Source organism: Fopius arisanus, unplaced genomic scaffold (genome assembly GCF_000806365.1).
Source record: "Fopius arisanus strain USDA-PBARC FA_bdor unplaced genomic scaffold, ASM80636v1 scaffold00079, whole genome shotgun sequence".
Taxonomy (NCBI): Eukaryota; Metazoa; Arthropoda; class Insecta; order Hymenoptera; family Braconidae; genus Fopius; species Fopius arisanus.
Genome location: NW_011887818.1, coordinates 186,702 through 208,047, shown reverse-complemented (window position 1 = coordinate 208,047; position 21,346 = coordinate 186,702). Strand labels below are relative to the sequence as shown.

At 34.9% G+C, this 21,346-nt stretch overlaps 3 protein-coding genes across 8 annotated transcripts in view; 2 read left to right on the top strand and 1 right to left on the bottom strand.

The window, feature by feature from the left end:
* Nucleotides 1-485: 485 nt before the first annotated feature.
* Nucleotides 486-4,275, bottom strand: LOC105270144 (Krueppel-like factor 6). The gene is made up of 3 exons (XM_011310881.1): nt 4,016-4,275; nt 3,628-3,792; nt 486-3,192 (listed from the first exon to the last, which is right to left on the bottom strand). Exons 1-3 carry the CDS (start codon nt 4,073-4,075, stop codon nt 2,269-2,271), a joined length of 1,149 nt encoding a protein of 382 aa, XP_011309183.1. The 5' UTR covers nt 4,076-4,275; the 3' UTR covers nt 486-2,268.
* A 5,762-nt stretch (nt 4,276-10,037) lies between these two features.
* Nucleotides 10,038-16,983, top strand: Uggt (UDP-glucose-glycoprotein glucosyltransferase). Of its 2 annotated transcripts, none has more exons than XM_011310879.1 (6): nt 10,038-10,183; nt 10,275-13,648; nt 14,101-14,493; nt 14,792-15,542; nt 16,304-16,454; nt 16,536-16,983. In XM_011310879.1, exons 2-6 carry the CDS (start codon nt 10,275-10,277, stop codon nt 16,562-16,564), a joined length of 4,698 nt encoding a protein of 1,565 aa, XP_011309181.1. In that variant the 5' UTR covers nt 10,038-10,183; the 3' UTR covers nt 16,565-16,983. The 2 variants fall into 2 exon arrangements, with proteins under 2 accessions (XP_011309181.1, XP_011309180.1); XM_011310878.1 differs by having other exon boundaries at nt 10,259-13,648.
* Nucleotides 16,984-17,048: 65 nt separating this feature from the next.
* Nucleotides 17,049-21,346, top strand: part of LOC105270142 (zinc transporter 2) — a 13,416-nt gene continuing 9,118 nt past the window's right edge. Inside the window, exons 1-2 of one of the 5 annotated variants that reach the window (XM_011310873.1) lie at nt 17,876-18,048; nt 18,812-18,881. In XM_011310873.1, the coding sequence (XP_011309175.1) occupies nt 18,841-18,881 (41 nt within the window). In that variant the 5' untranslated portion in view covers nt 17,876-18,048; nt 18,812-18,840. Of the gene's footprint in view, nt 17,173-17,875; nt 18,049-18,447; nt 18,882-21,124; nt 21,258-21,346 lie in introns of those variants that run through there. The other 4 variants (XM_011310875.1, XM_011310876.1, XM_011310872.1 and 1 more) reach the window with 4 other exon arrangements.

Sequence of the window (21,346 nt, the reverse complement as noted above, 5' to 3'; positions counted from 1 at the left end):
TCGTTTCAGCCATCGACTTTATAACAGATTTTGGAGAACAAGTTAAGGCCCGGATGGACTGTCCGGAAAAGATAATTTACTCCAAAATTGGGACTTTTAATTACTCCGTCAATTAATCGTTTTTTCCGATAATTGTTAGCTAGCGGCTTAGTTGTTGACAATCGCTAGAACGCTAGCTAACAATTATTGAAAAAAACGATTAATTGCCAAAATAATTAGGAATCCGAATTTCGGAGTAAATTATCTTTTCTAGATAGTCCACCCGAGCCTTAAGGACCAGTTGGATTATCTGGAAAAGATAATTTACTCCAAAATTGGGATTCCTAATTACTCTGGCAATTAATCGTTAGCTAGCGTTCTAGCTGTTGTCAACGACTAGAACGCTAGCTAACAATTATCGGAAAAAACAATTAATTGACAGAGTAATTAGGAATCCCAATTTTGGAGTAAACTATCTTTCCGAGATACTCCATCCGGCCCTTAACTTTACTACAAAACTCATTTTTTAATCCTCAACTTAAAGAAATAATGGGAAAATTCTCAATTCCTTAACTACAATCATTTCACAATGTGTCCTATTTTCCATACAGACCAATTGATCCTCAAATTATTCCATTGATTTCTGAGCATCACCTCATTTCTATATCTTTGATAACGATAGAACAAATACATAACTTCGGTTTCCACATACTGATTTGCTCTTTTTTACATCCAAATTGAAAATATCGTTCATCGTTGATATCGTTGGTCAAGGTCCTAATTGATTTGCACACAAATTAGAGACCAATGGATTCCATGGTTGAATGATTTAATCGTGCATTAGGCAACCATGTTCCCTTATTAAGTCGGGAAAAAAAAATATATTTAAATTCCGGTTGCTATCTTAATGAGCAGCCGAGATAGAAAACCTTTCATTCTTCGCCTGAGCTTCACGCCGAGCTAGCGTGATGCTAGATCAAAAATACAGATCTATCTTAATTACTAAACAGCCTATTATGGTAGAAGAGCCTCTTCGTCTCCAACGGGGGAATACTTTTCAATTGATTATTTCGTAATCAAACATAATGAACATCATTTTAGCTCTGGCAGCTCAAAAATTAAATTGTTCATAATACTTGGGAGCGTGAAGTACTCGAGCAGACAGGTCAATAAATTCGAGTTTTGCCATCCACAAGACGAAAACAAGTCAAAGTCCATCCAGGAAGCCTTGGAGTAATTACCTTTTGACCTCTAGTACATAGACTAAATATCGTACAGTCGTTCCAAGTAATTTCTAAGGACCCTGACCAAAGCCCACAATGAACAATTAATAAATCAAGTCTGTACGTACTGATCGAAGAATTTCATTGCTCATCAACAAATTTCTCCAAAATTCGAAAATATTCTAATCCTCTTGGTTGATAAATATTCAATGTTTTGATTTGTTTCAGTGGAGTAGTCATTAGAATAGAAATAACTCTACTTTTGATAACTTGTTTCTAAATTTAGAACAGGTCGATATAAAAATTTGACCTTTAGATATTTATTGTCAAAGAATTAAGATAATTTTTTTGGGTACAAGCGTGTGATAGTCATAGAGCAGTCATTAGCTCGATTTACTATCGGAAGTTGTAATAGAAAGTGATTAATACCTTTCTTTCTCTCTATTAGTCACTCATTTTAATTGAAATTCCATTTTTCAATGATTTTCTGGTCATTGCAAGATGTCATTATAAAAACTTTCTACGTTAGACATTAAATATAGCCTACTTCACTGAAAATGAGCTTTAATGATTGACCATGTGACAAAAAAAAATCACACGAAATGTTTAATATTCTGCTGTCCAGATAAATATGTAATGAAAAAATAGTCCGAAGAAGTGAACTCTTTGTAATAAATAGTTTGGGTGTGGTAAGTGGATATGGATTGATAATCCTTCCATGAAAATTGTCATATTTTTAAGAAAGTACATAACTCTGTATTCATCTTTTATATACAATAATATTATATGCAAAATAATCCTATGGAGAAGTCTTAGCATTTGAACATAAACTATTTACATAATATTTCAATCTCAGGTAAACATTATTTTTCAGCATCATTCCCTCGACTTTTCTTCTTGAAACACATCAGAGATCACAGGCACACTTACATTATTAATAATTACTCATTTTGTTCGATAAGTAGAAATCATGATGACTTTCATGATAGAATACGATATAGTTTATGGATGGTTTGAGAGTAGAATTAGTTATACCAGAAGGACTAGAGGAATAAAAATGAATAATTTATGCGGCAAGTTGGGGTGGTATTAAATTTGGTAGGTGTGTCAGTCTGGACGCAAGAACTGGAAGCAGATTAACCGTCAATGATCTTTGTCCCATTTGTGATTGAGATGCACTTGTAGTTCTTTGACAAGTTGATAACGATGTATTGGTATTGAACGTATCAGGCGAATTTTTATCTCTGACATGCCTCTTCACATGTTTTGCTAAGTGATCACTTCGCATAAATCGTCTTTGACAGACCGAACAAACAAATTTCTTCTCTCCAGTGTGAGTTCTTTTATGACGCGATAATTCATCACTCCTGGAGAATCTCCGGCCACAGTCGTCGTAAGGGCAAGGAAATGGTCTTTCTCCAGTGTGTGTTCGGGTATGTGCTTTTAAGTGAGATGATTTGAAATAATTTTTGCCACAGCCTGGATGCTCGCACTCGTAAACACGTCTTCGAGCCCCAGCATCAGCCGAGGTGGGTTTTGTATTTGCGGTAACTGTCGATGGTGTTGTAACAAGAAGAAGAGGAGTTCGAGGAAGTACCATGGGTGTGCCAAATATGCCTGTTACTGGTACCATTGTTATCTGTCCCATTGGTGCTGGTTTTGGTGCTAGTGGTTGTAATTTTTGTACTTCCATTTTTTCCATCCTCGTGCTCTCACGGTCGGTATTTTTACTATTTACTATGATTTCCTCTTTACACAGGCTCATTTTGAATTGAAGATTTTTAAGGGAATTTTCACATTCCGGCCATTTTTGTTGGACTAAATTTACTCTTGTGGTTGACGAGGAATCCCCATTTTGAAGACTGCTTGGTGATTTCATTGGTGGAATTGGAAGGGTTGCTGGATGACAGGTGCCATCACGATTTGCGTGCATTATCACTGAGGCCCGAGTTGGCTCTGGACTTGGTGGTGGTGTGCCGTGTAGCAGAATCTGTCACAAAAAACATGTTCATTATTAATTAATCTTCCGGTTAGTTGGGAATCAGTGGAAATTAAGGTGTCCCTTCGCCCTATCGCGGAAAAAAAAAATCTAAGACATATATTAGAAAAAAAAGCTTTTTTCATTGAAATTAAATCAAGTTAAAATAATTTCTCATACATTTCTCAAAGAGTTTATTTCTATAGTTTTGATTCAGATCTACAAAAAAGATTTTCATAAAAATTTCAGAATCTGCTTAATTTGGGAGAGCTTTTCGAAAACCTGCCGCAGCGATAAATTAAATTATTTCGTGCTTTATATTGTGAAAAATATATTTAAAAAAAAACGCAGAAAATTGTAAATCATAGAAATTTTGTCGATTTTTAATAGGGTTCATTACGCTGTTTACTCATTACCAGTGTGAAGATGTTATAATATTGTAATTACCTCGGTAAATTGACATTGCGCCTGTATACAGCGGCGTTTACGTGCCGGCTGTTCATCTTCTTCATTGTCAGATGATTGAGGTGTAGGTGGCAAATCCGGTTGAACACGCACTGACTCCTTTCGCAAAAGAGCCTCAACACTGAACGACGACACCAGAGGCTCCACCTTAATATCAAAAACAAAAAATTCATAAATTCTCATTATTTTCCACGTACTTTGAAACCCTCTATCACTGCAACTCTTGAAAAATACCGCGGACAGGCCCGAACATTCCTGCGCACTCAAAAGCGCGGCCCATTCAAACAATCCCACAATAAATCCAAAATTAAAAAACACTCTACAACCCATTAAACCCACCGTACATTCATCGAATCAATGAAATACTCACATGAACTTGTTTTAGCTGAGGCGAAGCAGGTGGTGAAAGTGGCACTGTACTTAGATCCATTGTTTAAACAATTATTTGCAGTGAATCACCGAGAGAAATTCAACGAACATTCACTGAATGTCTGACGAAGAAAACGATAAAATAAAATGTTCATGAAGAGGTGAGGAGAATAGGGAATAAATGTTTATAGAATATAATAAAATAATGATATAGTAATAATATAGAAAATGCAGAGTAATGAAGGTAGTGGTTGGGCGTCGTGTGGTGTAATGAAGCCTTGCGAGATGGTACCTTGGTCGTACAGCACGATGTGTTATTGTCCGATTGTATTGGTGTTCATGCGGTGTGCTTTGGCTCGACCAATGAGGTTGAGGGGCTCGATTCCACCAGCCAATGGCAGTTCAATCGTCATTTGGTACTTGCGTGATCGCCAACGTGCTGTTCACGTGCTCACTGTCTGACTGAGGTCGCGATTGGTCGTGATCGTGACGTCAGTCTGCGTGAAAACTCCGCTCGATACGTCATGGCATCATTCTGCTACAGCGGCCACGGCGCGCCCCAATCGTCATGCAATCCTAGACAATCTACACTCCTCCAACCCCACATGGAAAACGGTATTTACTGGTGGAAATATTTTCGACACGAACAGGCGACCTGTTCTAACAGATCATACGAGACACTCCAGGTTTATCCAGGCTGTTTATCTCTTAAACAACTCAACACGTGGATCAACCCGATAGACAAAGGGCCTTGTCTTATGGGTAGACCTCACATCCTGCCCGAATTAGCGGTCAGAGGACACTTAATTAAAACAACTCTCCAGCAAGCAACATTGGAAATTATCAACACAGCTAGAATTATATCAAATCCTTAACTAAAGCGAAATTGTTAAAAATAAATAAAAGATCGAGCCGTACAATCAAATAGTGGGAAATATTAATTTCTCCATAAACTTAATAGACAAAGGGCTTTGTTTTTAGAGCAGACACCCTGCAGAGGTGACACTATTTAACAAACTCTTGAGGAATCAACATCGAAAATTATTATCATTTTACGCTTGAATTATATTGAATTCACATTTAAAGTAGAGTTGTTAAAATGAAATAAATGGTCGAATCGCATGTTAAAATAGTAGGAGGTCTTACTTTCCCTGCAATATGCCAAGTATACATCAATCATATATGCACATATAATCCGGCCAAAAACCCAATATATCACCTGTATGCGTGATTCCACGGAAATAGTGATTATCACGAAATCACAGTTTTCATCATTTGCTGAATACACGAGTGCTGAATGACCAGACATTTCCTTGAACATTCTTGGAGATGAATAAATTTTCTGAATATGTGATTGTTCAGTGGGTGCTACGATATTCAAGAGTATTTATGCCAGTATCGTGTCTTAAATAATGAATTTATTCATCATTTAATCTATCATATCATACATCATACTCAGAATTGACATACGAAATGTTGTGCCGCCACGCGTTTCTCATTTATTTCATTCAAATTTGATAATTTTCTGCTACCGTTCTCAAGAAATGTCTCAAAAGGTACTGTCACTGTCAGTACTATGACCATACTGATTGATATAGGTACTTCAAAATTAGTACACTCGAAGAGTACATCAATATTTTTCTACCAGATTCTGCCAAAGTGTCTGCCAATATGTCTTGATCATTAGGCTGAGGACTTCGAAGTGCATCTGAATGGCCAACTAACATAGACATCACTATTTCTGTGGAATTAATCAATTATGAAATCAATCAATAAAAATAAAAAAGTATTGCGTCAATTGGAATAGCTTGATACAATTCAAAATGGGTTTGATGGGAAAAACCTATGTGTATTCAATATTAGATATTTTATATTCATGTACTGTTTGCATGTGGATCTTTTTCTCATTTTTATTGTTTTTTCTATGAATATACAGTTAATAAGTTCTACTTATCCATATATATTTGCTTTTTTCATAGTTACATTTATCGGAGACACTTATTTTTAATTTCAAAATCCTGTTTCTTTGAAATTCATTTACAGATTTCTAATTAAGATGATGTTTTTTGAGAGCAATGTAATTATAATAATTAAAGCCTAATGGGGATTTCTGTAAATGACTGGAGAAGGGAGGGGGATGCGGTATTAAACTAACAAATACTTCGCTCAAAAAAATAGTTATTCATAATAAATAACAATAGTCTCCGAATACTAGTAACCATAGAGAAAAATCATCAATAATTTTTATTCTCTGTGTATGCACATGCACAAAATACCAGACGACACTCGTGTCATTACATTTGCATTTTTTTTCTCACCAGGTATGACGAGTTGAATTGAAAACAAGTTGATTTCACTTTTTTTCATCGCTGTCTGCGCTGGTAGAAAATAACTCTATGAATTTCAAGTAAAAAATTTTCAACTTTTCAACAACAAATACATTACATCGAATTTCCAGTGGCCTTGTTATTTATGAATAAGTCATTTTCCTCGAATATCCAAAGAAATTCGATGTCTGAGGTTGATGATATCAGAAATTAGCGATAATTACGATAATTCGGTCACCCGTTTATCTGAATTTTCAATCTGTTAAGAAACCAATCGAATCTAATACTCAATTTTTGTGATGGATTTTACAATTTAAATTGTTAGTGAAAATTTAGAAATCATTCATCCTAAAAAACATGGGTTTATTATATTACCAATATTCGAGAAGTCTGCGATCAATTTAGTTTGAAAGTGAATTCAGGTGCTGAGTAAATTAAAAATACAAATACATCTGTTACTTAAATTTCAAAACAATTCACAACAGCGTAGGCAGTGAGGAATGACTTTGAACATTCATTTTTTATTAAAAAAACGTCGAATGTTTGCTAGACAAACCGTTCTCTGGGTGGAACTCCGGTAATCCGAGAGGTAAAATATTCATACCATTGCAGTTACCCCATTTCGGAGTATCGCGTAATTTTTATGTCATTAATCACAAACTTGTGTCTATTTTTATTATTATTTGCGCTGACCTCTTTAAAGCAGAGATATGCACGTGCAATATTTCTAGATTCTCTCCTAAACTCATTAGATTGTTTGCAATTTTCCATTGCACATTTTAATTGCGGATTTTAATAGAAAATAAGAAATGGCCAGGTAAATCGAAACTACGTGCAGGTTGTCAGACATTTTATCGAGGCGAGGCGAATAAAGTTAATGACATGTTTGAACAAAGGAAAGATGCCAAAGGAACTGGTGAATTCGTAAACATTGAGATGGCTAAATTTTTAATTTATAAACATTCACATATTTTATAAAAGAATCCAGACAATTGTTACGACATGCATCGATGATATAAGCTCACAAGAGCCCATTGATACCGGTTTTATTTCTCCATCTGTCTCCCTCAGTCTCTTTATGTTGTTATTTCTATTTCTGTAACGTTAGGCAGCTATATATATTCAGAGTGGAAAATAATTAATGACTCGAGAGTTATACTCGGGAGTTATCTAGGACAGAATTTGCAGATTTATGGTAATATTTAATTGGCCAGTGCACTTGATAGATTGAAACGAGAATCTCCATTACGATGGGAAATATTTCCTATCGCATTTGTAACTATTGTTTTATCTTCAAATGTTTGAGCTGTCATTTTTTAACGACATCACTGCAAATGCATGAACGCGTGAATAGATCAGCCGCTTGGGACGTGAACACAACACGCAGTAACGTGTTTTACACATGTCATCCTCTTGTACCACATTATCACTGATTGGTGATTAGTCGGTCTGATTCGAAATCCGTTGAAAAATACTCATTCTCTTTTATCTTTATGGGGAATTGTTATTTACATTATTGAATTTCCTACGATGATAACAATATTCAATCTAAATTACAAACAGCTCACAATTCACTTACCGATTACGAATACCATTTTTCTCCGAGACCCTCAGGCGATGTACAGAGAAAAAAAGTTCTTTTAGAATATTTACTGAACACAAGAAAATATATTTGGCATTAGTAAATCTTATGGGAGTATTTACACAGTAATTGCACGTTTTATTGGTGGGAAGAAAATATATTTGACCAGAGACATTTTTTCTGTGTGGTCAGTCACAACCAGGTTTGATGAATTACATTATAATAAATATAAAAACTGAATATAGAATGAATGAATCTTTATTTTCAAATTTCCCCTGTACGGCTTTACGCCTTTCACAATTAAAATAGAATATAGATTTTTTTGGGTATACTGTCTGCAAATTGGAGTCCGATTTTTTTTTAATTTACTCTAGACATTTTGGAGATGAATGTCTGTTATCTTCTCCATACTTTTAAAATTAAAATAGCCGTCCGGCTTGGAACCCTAAAGATATATTCAATTTTAGGCTCGTTTTTAATGTTATTTTTTAATTATAATATTTATATAATTAACTATTATCATTAATAAACATTTGGGGCGTGCTTCGCGCGCCTATATGATCACTAATTGGGAGCCCATGCGACAAAACTCTAGTCAATATATAGAATAAATAAAAATATATTCAATATATCCTCCATGTATACTTGTCCATTCTATCATGAAAGTGTAACGAATCCATTAAGTTCAGTTAATAAAATTCAATTTATTTGTGAATAACACCCTAAAGATACCATTTATTTTCTTAATATAGTCATTATTTCTTTCACCATTCTTTTTTCTTTCCGAAAAAAATACACTTTGAAGGACTGAAAATTTTGAAATTCTAAATCGATTTGAAATTATCGTCGTATAGTGCCACAAGTTTTCGTTTTTTTCATTTTTTTTTCAATTTCCACTATTTTACGTTTTTTGAATTAAATTTAAAAATCGGATAGCCTGCGACGTACAATCCGATGGTCCCTCGTAATTTAAAGTAAGTTTAATATTTTTCGTGATCTTCTCTACATTTGTAGCATAACTAAATATGTTCGCTGAGTTTTTAGACTCCCAGCTTGTTTTAACAGAATTATTACAATTAATGTCAAGATCTCTTTGAAACTTGCTTTTTCGCGGGGGAACACACATGGTCATCACTGCGCATGCGCTAGTAGTGTCCCTCTTTAATTTCGGCTAATGAGTTATTCGGTAGATGTTAATTGAATTTCTCAACCAATTTGTAAAATTTTTTTGGAGAAAGAATTGAATTGTTATAAAAACTATTTACGAAATCTTAGTTAAACATAAGGTTAAAATTTAAGGTTTCTTCGAGGTTAAATGTGTTGATCATTTCATTCTCTCTTTATCATCTTATCAGTCGTCTTTAAGGGAAGAAATTAGTTTGCGATTTCTTTCCTTAGAGGGATTGGCCGGATTTGTAGTTTTCGTTTACAATGTTCTACACCCTTTCTGACAAAATTCACATTTTTTTAATGCTTCCGGCAAACTTACGATGGGATTGAAATGGAAAAAATATAACGTTTTTACGTCTTTCAATTAGTTAATGACTCGCGAAGTTTTAATTGAGGCAGTGCACACATTTTCCTGCGTCTTTTCCAAACTTTTTTTTTTGAAGAAGATCACGAAGCTGCAGAAAACACATGAAAATTATCGTACCACCAGGAAACTTCGTGAGGTACTAAATAATGACAAAACACAAAAACGTTATAATTGGTCACGTCAATATCAGCAATAATTTGCCAAAAAAATGAAAAAAAAACTGAATTTTGGCTAAAGAGTGTCTAAAATACTTGAACACTACCACTGGATAAGGAAGAAATGTTCTGCTTTCAAATGTATCAAAACCGAAGGCACGTTGTTGGAATTAATTCTAGAAGAAGTTGCACTTGCTCTTCACTATGAGGAGAAGGGGATATCACCAGTCGAGAAATAGAATCCTCTTTAATTTTTTTAGTATCAACTAATTTTTCCTTCCATCCACGTGAAAATGAGGAAAACCAAATGAGGAATAGACGTGGTACAACAGATTTCTGGGGCTCACTCGATTTAATACCAACAGCGGGCAATTGATGTAATTGCTCTGAGTCTTCGAAATGGCAATACAAGCTGGCAACTGGCATTCTAGTGTTTAATGAGTAGAAAGGCCACCGGCACGTGCGATACATGGATTGGTTGTTGTCGTGGATAAATTGCAGTGTACATGTTCCATTTAGTGATTTACAATTTTGATACGTAAACATTTAGTGCATAGAGAAACTGACGGTAACGTTGAAAATCCGAATGGATAATTAAACTTCATAGTTCCTCTAAAGAATCCACAACATAAATTTTCACCAGCTTATCGATTTTGTAGATGTGGCGCATTGGTATCATCTGTTTACTGTTGGGATTTTCAAGTACAGCGAGTCCTGACAAAAAACTCAGCAAATATGTAACTACACTGATAAATGCTAATTGGAGGGATACCCCAATTATTTTAGAAGCAGCTGAGTATCTCAACGATAAGAATGCCAATTATTTTTGGAAATTCGTAGATACGATATCTCAAGACGACAAGTCCAATTTTGATACTCACGAGGCAACAGATAAAGAGACATACGATAGGTTGATTAACATTACGAGCAATTTTCTCACGTCAGCAGAAAATGCTCTTCTCAAATTATCGCTGTCCCTCAGGACTTATTCTGCTCGAATTGAGATGTTCTCTCAAATGGGGGAAAATCGAAAAACAGAATCCGTTGGAGATTGCACAAATTTTGTCGATGTTAATGGAGAGCTTACTTGTGATTCCAATAATGTAGAAAAATTATTAAAATCTTTGGAGTCTAGAATTGATGAGGAAGAGGATGATGATGAGGAGAGGACTATCTATTCGTTGGATCATCAATATCCAGTGCCACTGTCAGGACAATCAGAATCCAAGAAAAAATCAATAGTAAATAGTAATTATGTGATTCTTTATGGTCAAATTGGATCTGTTGGCTTCAGCGATTTCCACCTCAAACTGAAAAGTCTAGCTGATGCTAAAGAAATCAGCTACATCCTGCGACACTATGTCAAGGATCGGCCAAAACATCATCTGAGATTAGCAGGATATGGAGTTGAACTTCAAATGAAATCAACTGAGTACAAAGCAACTGATGATTCGGATATCAAAGATAATTCTGGTAAAGAAGAGTATGAGAATGAAGGAGTAGAAGAAATAAATGGGATTAACTTTGGGGTATTGAGGAGTCTCTATCCGGACAAACGCGGAGAGCTCGATGAATTTGAGAAGCATCTTCTGGAGACGAGTGATGAAATCGGTGCTTTGAAAGTGTGGCAGTTCCAGGAATTGAGTCATCAAGCAGCCGAGAGAATCATGAAATCTCCATCGCTGGAAGCCATTAAAGTACTCACAGATATTGCCCAAAATTTTCCAACCCAGGCGAAATCATTAATTCGAACTAAAGTAACGAATGAAATGAAGAAAGAAATAAAGAGAAATCAGGAGTTATTTTTTGGAAAATTGCATATTCAACCAACGGATACAGCATTATTCATAAATGGTCTTTTCTTTGATTTGGATGCAATTGATATTCTGGGATTATTAGAAACCCTTCGTGCGGAGCTCACAGTGATGGAGACACTCCATAAAATTGGTGTGAGTAATAGTAAAATGGAAAAGCTTTTGGCCTTAGATCTTGCTGGGTCTGAAACCTCGGATAATAGTCAGGATTTTGCTATTGATATCAGAGACTCTGCTATCATTTGGGTGAACGATTTGGAGAGTGATTCACGTTATAATCGATGGTCTCCGAGCTTAACATCATTATTGCGTCCAACGTTTCCCGGAATGCTCAGAAATATTCGCAGAAATTTGTACAATTTGATTCTCGTCGTTGATCCACTGAGTCCTCTTTCTAGACCTCTCATAACAACTGCAGAAACACTCTATGCACATTCAGCCCCCATCAGAGTCGGATTTGTTTTCAATACAAATTTTGATACATCCTTGACAGGTCAAAATGATCCTAGCATCGCTGTGAATAATGCTTTTCATTATTTATTAGAGAGTAAAGGACCCAAGGAAGCTGTTTACTTTCTCTCAGTTTTGTTGAAAGATGTTGAAAAAAGAAAATCATCTGATGGCAATGACAAAAATAATGAAAACGATCTGCAAGTTGCTGATGTTGTGAAAGCCTTGAGATCTAGAGATCCCTCGGCAAATGTTTATTACATTTTGGGTGAAGAGTCTGAGTACGACGTTGGAAGGCATTTGGCAAATGATTTTATAAGAAGAACTGGTTTCAAAAATTTCCCTCAGGCGTTATTGAATGGTGTTCCACTGGAAGGTGTTTCCAGTATAGTTGAGGCCGAGTCCCTCGAGGAAATTGTTTTATCCATGATTTATTCCCAAACATCAATGCTGCAAAAGGCTGTTTATAAAGGTGAAGTCACTGAAGGGGATGACATTGTTGATTTCATGATGAATCAACCCAATATTATGCCAAGATTGAATGAGAGAATTCTTAAAAATGATAAAACTCAGTGGTTAAATTTGGTGGGAGAAGTTCCGAGCACGCAGGACGTGTCTACATGGAGTCCTGAGGATACTTCAGCTTGGATAATTAAAAATTCAAATTATTTGTACATGCCGAGAAGAAAGAAATCTCAACATCTATACACTTACTGGATTGTCACGAATTTAGAGCATCCGGACGGCAGACTGTTACTCCGAGAAGCTTTGGAGTACCTCCAGTCTAACGCAGACGTCAGATTAGGGGTCATTATTAACAGTAATAGTCACCAATATGATGATAAGATTGGTATGAATCAAATTGTCCTGTCGGCATTGAACACTGACTATCCAACTGAAAATCATGATAAAATCATTCATTATATCCAAGAAATTCTAAAGGAGGAAAATGGAGTTCTAATTGAAAAGGGGGAGTTCGATCGTAATGCATACCGTGAGCAGATTGGAGTGGATTTTGATGAGAATCCGCTGAATTATGAATTTAGCCTAAAAGTTCACAAGCATTTTGCAAATATTGCTCTGAGGATGGACGAATCCTCGACAACACAACGAGCTGTGATATGCAATGGGAAAGTCATTGGACCTTTGGATGATGATGAAACATTTTCCAGTCAAGATTTTGCTCTCTTAGAGCGTTTCAGTCACAGTACCTACGGTGAGAAATTGATCACAAATTTGGAGAAAATTCATGCGATTGATGATGAAGAGGAGAAGGAAATTTCTGATGATGTCATAATGGAAATAGCATCGCTGCTGGTACCTAGACCACAGACTCGAAGTCGACATGACGTGATAGCCAGTGGTGAAGATCACAGTGTTGTTAAAATACCGGCTCGTAATTCTGATCAAGTTGCTTTCAATTTAATTGCCATTGTGGATCCAGTCTCTCGTGGTGCTCAGAAATTGGGCGCTATTTTGAATACACTCCAACAGGCTGTTAATTGTAATATCAAAATATTTTTGAATTGCGTTGATAAAAATAGCGACATGCCACTCAAGAATTTCTATCGATTCGTTTTTGAACCTGAACTTCAGTTCAATACGGAGGGACAACTCGTCGGAGCTAGTGCCAAATTCAATAAATTACCAACGTCATCACTTTTAACGCAGAATATTCATGCACCGGATAATTGGATGGTTCAAGTCGTCAAGAGTGTTTATGACTTGGATAATATCAAGTTGGATAATGTTGCCATGGGGGTACACAGGTAAATTTAATTATTACTTATTTTAATATTTAAAAACTTTCTCTTGTATACTCTCGCGGGTCTTTACCATTCTCTCCATTCGCTCCCTTCTCATCCTCAATCCCCTGTACCGAATTTGCTGAAGGGAGGGAAAAACCTCATATGAGGGAAAAAACCTGGCCTGGGACAGTCGTCCTTTTGACAGGATTATCGCCGGTGCCCGAAATCGAACCTGGATCATTGACATGCTGGTGAAACACCAACTATACGGCTACTACTGTCGGTTGAATTATTGCTTATTTGATTGAACATTCTAAATTGCTCATTACGTCTGTTGTTTTTCTTCACATACTCATTTTTTGTTAAGGAATTCTATGAGAAATAGGATTTTTGGTGGAATTACTGGGATAACTAAATTTTGTTTGACGAGAAAAATCAGGAGATGAGATTTTTACTTATTTGACTTTTTCCAGTGAATTCCAACTTGAATACCTGCTCCTTGAAGGCCACTGTTTCGAAGCTACAATGGGAAATCCTCCCAGAGGACTTCAAATAACTCTCGGAACTGATACTCATGCGATGGTTGACACAATAGTGATGGCAAATCTGGGATACTTCCAACTAAAAGCAAATCCTGGCGAGTGGATTCTTCGCCTTCGCCACGGTAGATCTGCAGAAATTTACAACATAACTTCAGTGGATGGTCATGACGTGATCCAGCATGGTAATGCTGTCAGAGTGCTCATCAATTCGTTAAAAAGTCATGTCCTCAAACTGAAAGTTACGAAAAAGTCAGATAAACTCGATATGGATCTTCTTGCTGAAGACGATGAAAAAAAATCGGGCATTTGGAGTTCAATCTCGAGGTACGATTAATTAACATGCTACATTCACTTCTCTTATTTCTCTCTATTTTCTTTTTCCTCTTTGATAATTTACAATCTATTATGCCACCAATTACTAAAGAAAGTGGAAAATAGCTAAATAGCTATACTTTGTTCTAGCTTTTCCGATTATTGGTAAGCTATTTTAATCATCCATTGAAATTTATTTATGACGAACAAATATTATCAGAAAGAGTTAATATAACGTACCAATTAACTATTAACTAGTGTGATAAGTATTTTCGTACATACGTCAATATATGATTCCATAATTTCTCAGGACACTTGGAAGTGAAGATCCAGAAGACGGTGAAGAAAAAATAAATATATTTTCCCTGGCATCCGGTCATTTATACGAGAGATTCTTGAAAATAATGATGCTCAGTGTATTAAAACATACGAAGAGTCCAGTGAAGTTTTGGTTCTTGAAGAATTATCTTTCTCCAACGTTGAAGGATTTCTTACCTCACATGGCCAAGGAATATGGATTCGAATATGAATTGATTCAGTACAAATGGCCAAGATGGCTCCATCAACAAACGGAAAAACAGAGAACCATTTGGGGGTACAAAATTCTCTTCTTGGACGTATTATTTCCCCTGGATGTTAAGAAAATCATCTTTGTTGATGCTGATCAAGTAGTTAGGGCAGATCTTAAGGAACTCGTTAATTTAGATCTCGAAGGTGCTCCCTACGCTTACACGCCATTCTGTGATAGTAGAAAAGAGATGGAAGGTTTTAGATTCTGGAAACAGGGATATTGGAAAACTCATCTACAGGGTAGATCTTATCACATCAGTGCTCTTTATGTTGTTGATCTCAAACGTTTTCGACGAATAGCTGCTGGAGATAGATTGAGGGGCCAGTATCAAGCGCTCAGTCCAGATCCCAACAGTTTATCAAATTTAGATCAGGATTTACCAAATAATATGATTCATCAGGTGGCTATTAAAACATTGCCACAGGAGTGGCTTTGGTGTGAAACCTGGTGCAATGATGCATCGAAAAAATATGCAAAAACTATCGATTTGGTGAGTTTAGTAACTTAACATTTAACTTTTATTCAATTTAAAATTAATCCATGATAAAATTTAATTGAAACGTCTAACGAATTTAGCGCAGAGTCGTATTGGATTTCATTTGAAATTCTCAGTAAAATATCTTAACTAAAAAGAGTCAATAGAATTAAATTTTTCTATATTACTTATTGAATTGAAATATTTTTATTGTATTTAATACAAGAAAATCATTTCACATGCGAACGTGTGTGTGAAATTTCCGTGTCTGCAATTTTTATTAAAAAATTAATCTTCTTTCGATAAGAATACCTCTAAATTCACGAATAATAATAAAATTAGGACATGTTATTCAACGTAAATGGTAGCTGAACCAGGTAATTGGAAAAATTCTATAATCGTCCTTAAATGCTACGACATATATGGAAAGTTGACCCATGGATTTAATTCCCGTGAACCATTTTACTTCTACTTTTAAATTGAGTTATAGAATATTGAATTATTAGACATAAGAGTTTATATAGCTACTATTTTTACAATTATTTTACTGTTGTTACTATAATGGTACAAAATATCTTAGTGATACGAAAAAAAACACAATCGGAAATAACCACTTTACATTTTTCATAAGCAACAACAAATTTCCATTTTTTTATATCTTCATGCTTGGTTGCGTGCCACTTATTTTTAATTTTTTGTTGAAAAGAAGTGGGAATACTACACTTTCTACTCATATGTTATTCAACGAAATTAACAGTTTTTATTCCATTTTTTAGTGTAATAATCCGATGACTAAGGAAGCAAAGCTTCAAGCAGCAATGCGAATCCTTCCAGAATGGACTGGATATGACGAAGAGATCAAAACGCTACAGCAAACTATAGAGAATGAAAACAAACAGACTGATAAGGAAGACAAAGTCGATGCAGGTACTACTCGCCGATTCATTTATACAAATATTCCCAAAGTACTGTTTCATTATTCTGATGAAATTCATATAAATTTTTCAGATGATGGGACGAAACACGAGGAGTTGTAAGAGACATCAAGGTTGTAATATTTCGAAAATTGAGGAATCAAGAAAGATTTTCCACAATTTGCACCAAGATGGTGATGCATAATTCCCATATTCATAATGTGATTACACCAAAGTCACCAATGCTGCCATCATTTCTTTCAGTTAATTGACATCAACAGAAGAAAAACATTTTAAATAGAAAGCCAATGTCTGAGTTTTTCATGTTTCTCGACTAAGTGTAAGAATTTTGTTATCAATTTGATTGTAGGAATATTAAAATTGCCTCTTTATCTATTCAAAGTTGTAAGAACCTTTCGCTTTGTACGATAACTGCGATAATTTACCTTATAAATGGCCAATCAATTTTGTAATGTACATCAGTCCAATTAACTCGTAGTTGGAGCGGAGAATTTAATAAAAGTCATTATTTCGATATTTTAGTATTGGTGTCATATTTGTAAACACAAAGATGATGTGGAACCCGTTGTTAAATGATAGCGATCAGTTGTGATCGGTCGTTTGTGAAGAATTCCTTCGCGAGGCAGGATCTTCGTTATTGATATGTGTCTCGAATATTAACAGGAAAATCTATTTGTAAAGATGAACCAGCAGAACCACGCTCACGACAGGTACACTAATTTCTGCTGCATCATTTCTAGTGAAAGTGCAAAGCACGAATACATGGGATTTTTACACGAAATTTTTACGTAGAAATAGACTATATTTTCACCAATCAGGACACCATTCCAGCTTACTTACTTATTGCTTGTTGTATATTACTCTCATTATATTTATTAACATACTATTTTAAATAATCAATTGAATCAATCGAACCCTCAAAAATTTCATGTTCATTCACCATGATAAAATCTTTTTAATCGCTCAAGATCTCGTTTTTGCCCTTAATCTATTTAACTGAATGAGAACAAATTGTTTGATTGCCAATGTTCCAGTCTATTTAATTACAAAGAGTCATCAATTCAATTTTTGAGTAGAGTCAATCTTCGGATTAATCGACAGTTTTTTATTGTCGCATGAGCGACTGACAACGAATTCGAACGAAAAGATATTCATCTTGACTGATATGATACTGGTTCATCCTGATGAATTTGGCTGATAAATAAATAAAAATGTAGCGTCGACGCCCCTAAAAAGATTTCCTCGTTTCCTCAATAACAGGTCATGGAGAATCAATAAGAAAGACTATAAATGTACGTACATATTATCGAAATTGGCTGGTGTTGCAGATTGTATGTACTTGAGTAGATCTCTCTATCGCAGTGATTGTCCATAGCTTATAGTGCCGTAGCTTATAAAATCCGTACATATTGTCATTGTTGTCAGTTGCGGTGTTGACTCGACCGAGGCCCTTCTCCATTCATTAGAAATTTTAATTACCCTTTAATATTTAAACTTTTCAACCATGAACCGAACATTGAATTCTGTGAGAATGTAATGTGATTAATTCCTGTGTGGAATCAATTATAGAATATGGAATTCCAAAGGTTTGTTTTTTTAGTTTTTTAGACTAGATCATTAAATTGATTGTTCGCTTGTCATTATCTTTATTCTGTTATTTATCTAGCCGGTTCTCACTTACAGTTTGCTATTCATTGCATTGACATTACCATCGATGGCACTGATTATCATGTGATAATTGCCGCCTTATCTTGTTTCTTAGTGTTAATTAAGTTGTCTCAGAATATGTCATCTGCGTGAATTTTGCATGAACCATAATGAAGTGATTGTGCATGACAGATAAGATGAGGGGATCATCGATCTATCTATAGAATTTCTAAGGGATTCCCTCTATTCGTTGATGAGCTCATGAAAATTTATTTACTTAGTCCTCGAAAATATCCGACGATAAGAATTCGATCCCGAGAAGACAATTCTCACCCTTCAAGAAATATTTCATATCAACGAGATAAATTCAGTATCGATAACAATACAGAAAGAATGTGATAGCATTGATCGAGAAAACAAAAATTGTGTTTGAAGAAGACGGAAACTACTCGTGGGAGTCACTTTCTAATATCAGAAAATTCTTAATCATTTTCCTTTTTTATTTTATTTTGCTCGGTTCGTTCGCCTGCAGTGAAGAAAATCGAAACAGTTCTATCTCGGACTGACACAGTGCAAGTGACGTATTACGTATTTGGGGACAATTCATGGCAAGAGCATGACATCATCGGGAATTTATTTAATTAGTGTTGTCTACTTGTCGTGTTATTATCACACTTTAATTTTTGCAAACATATAATTTAGATATTTTCGAACACTGTGGAGTTATTAAGATGGCCGGAAAAACCAATGTAAATGACGAAAAAATCTGTCTGTGAGTTACATTTTTTTTCTCTATACAAAAATAAAATGCGGTACATTCTACACTATTTCGGTTTACAAGTACAAGCACAAGTTGAAAAAAGCAGGTGAAAATAAGATTAAATAATAAATTTTGAAATGTTGAGATTGTGAACTTTATGAATTTTATAAAAAATTCCAAAATACTTCCTGGTTGGAAGAGGATAATTTTTTTATAGAAAAAATTTTTTATAGAAAAAATTATTGGATGAGGAAAAGAAATTTCTGTGATCTTTTTCATCGGCAATCTAATTTGTAAAAAAAGGTATTCCATTAAAAACGAATACTCCTGCAAAATGAATTTTGCTTCCGTCATCTAGATTTACTTGAGACATGAAATTTCTTTTAGTTCAGCTAATCGTACGGGATCATTTTCGCGCGATTCTATCTGCAGAAAAAATAATAATTTTCGTTTTCTTGCGATGATTTCGTGGGTCCAAAGTCCTGATTTTTCTAGATGGGCGGACTGAAGTTTGAGTTCATGAGTGGAGTAAATTCGATTGTGTATACAAAAAATGAAAACTTGATATTTGCTAATTAACTCCAAAGAGTGAATTTTTCAGGCAGGGACTGTAAAATTTGTTATTATCACAATTTCCAAGTATATATAGTAATTGTGACCGACGGCAAAGGCGGTTAAGGCGTCAGATTTACGTGTGGAGTATCGCAAGTTCGATTCACACCGGTACCATTTCTAGCGTATTTAATTTTTCCATTCATTATGGGTCATTGTCGAACGGGAATCTCATAAAAAAAAGAGATGACTGTATTTTACCAAATGTTTTCCTTTTTAATGCGTTAAGATTTTTTTTGGTACATGGCAAAAGTGGTACAGGGGGTGGGCCGCCTAAAAGTCCGACAGGGTCTACACTAAAAGAAGGAAATGTTATAATTTTTAATAACTGAATGCTTCAATTAAATCCAACTGAATCCATTTTTGCGAAGTAAATTTATTAACGACTAGAAAATATATTGACATTTTCCAAAGTATTTTACCATAAACAATCGAGTTAAGGAGCATTTTTTAGCAATGGTAATCAGGAGTTCTCAGTGTTTTTCAACTACTTACAAAAAATATCAATTTCTGCTCCACTAATTTCTTATAAAATCTGGCTGTTGAGAATGACCTGATATGAATGCCCTTGCAATTGAAAAAAATATATACCGATACCTTAAGGAGTTATTGCCGATAGCTTCTGATTTTTCAAGTTTTTTATAAATTTCTGCGAAACGGTTGATAAAATTTCTGCAAAACAAAGCTTTCGCAAAAATTCACAAAATGTGACGAAAAATTCATAAAAATAGACACACGACTATGAAAATTTGTAAATCATTAAATAATAATAACACTTAAAAACGGGATGTTTTTTTCTCGTCAATGTAATCGAGGGTTTCCTCGAAATTTACACAGAAAAAACATGAAAAATGAATAGAAATCGGCAATAACTTTTTAAATTATGTGGAATTGACCGATTTTTCTTGTATTCACTCAGTGGAATATTTTTTAAATATAAAAACTAGCAGTAAAATAGCGACTTTCATGATAGAAATCAACCGGAAACGAAGAGAATTTCCGTTAGGATAATCTATAGCGAAAACGTCAGGATTTTCTGTGGAATTTTTTCATGCGTGCTATCATAAACTATTATATGCACATTGTTAATGACCCTTGGAAACAATCCAATGGTATGTTCACAGTGATATACTATATATAAAGTCAATCGTCCGGTTGAATACAAGCATATATTAGTAGTGTACTATCTCGTGTTTACGAACGAACGCTGACTTCTCTCATCTCACAATTTGTCACCAGAAAACTTATCCAACATGTAGACTTCAACTTTGAAATCGTTCATTGGTATTTGTATTTTTCCCCAAAATTGTCAGTACCTCAAATTTAATCTACCAATTTTTGTCAATATTTTGCTTCCTGGAATTATACATACGCAGCTTGAGAGATAAATTTTTTTGTACATCGGGGAATTGTACAATATTGCGAGCTGATGGTGAACAGGAAACCAGTTTCAGATAAAGTGATTCTATATTCCATCTCCACAATTTCGAGTCGCGAGAGGAACAGCACGTATTGCTGACGTACAGTTAATCACTCAAATTCATTTTAGTAACAAGTGTTTTTCGTGCGCTGTGCAGTAACAAAATGTTAATTGATTGATAATCGGCAAGTTGGGTTGGATGTAAAAGATACTTTTAAAATAAATTCGTAACAATGTCGGGCTATTTAAAACTGGTTTCAGAAGACAATGGTGGGGTGCATCACTCCTATTTGAGGAAGAATAAAAAATCTGTAAATGATGTCGAGAGTGAGGAAGAATCCATTCATACGGTGTTGGTATTAATAAATTTCAGATGATTGCCTTTTCTCCCTGAGAAATAATAATAAATAAATAAAATTTCGTTTTAAAACCATTTTTAGTTTTT

Bases quoted from the DNA above. Each gene is read 5' to 3' on its own strand.
- LOC105270144 (XM_011310881.1), bottom strand. From the start codon at position 4,075: ATGGATCTAAGTACAGTGCCACTTTCACCACCTGCTTCGCCTCAGCTA. The intron at 3,793-4,015 runs GTGAGTATTTCA...TTTGATATTAAG, and splicing joins CTCAGCTAAAACAAGTTCAT to GTGGAGCCTCTGGTGTCGTC. The intron at 3,193-3,627 runs GTAATTACAATA...TTTTTGTGACAG, and splicing joins CGCAATGTCAATTTACCGAG to ATTCTGCTACACGGCACACC.
- Uggt (XM_011310879.1), top strand. From the start codon at position 10,275: ATGTGGCGCATTGGTATCATCTGTTTACTGTTGGGATTTTCAAGTACA. The intron at 15,543-16,303 runs GTGAGTTTAGTA...TCCATTTTTTAG, and splicing joins ATGCAAAAACTATCGATTTG to TGTAATAATCCGATGACTAA. The intron at 16,455-16,535 runs GTACTACTCGCC...TAAATTTTTCAG, and splicing joins GGAAGACAAAGTCGATGCAG to ATGATGGGACGAAACACGAG.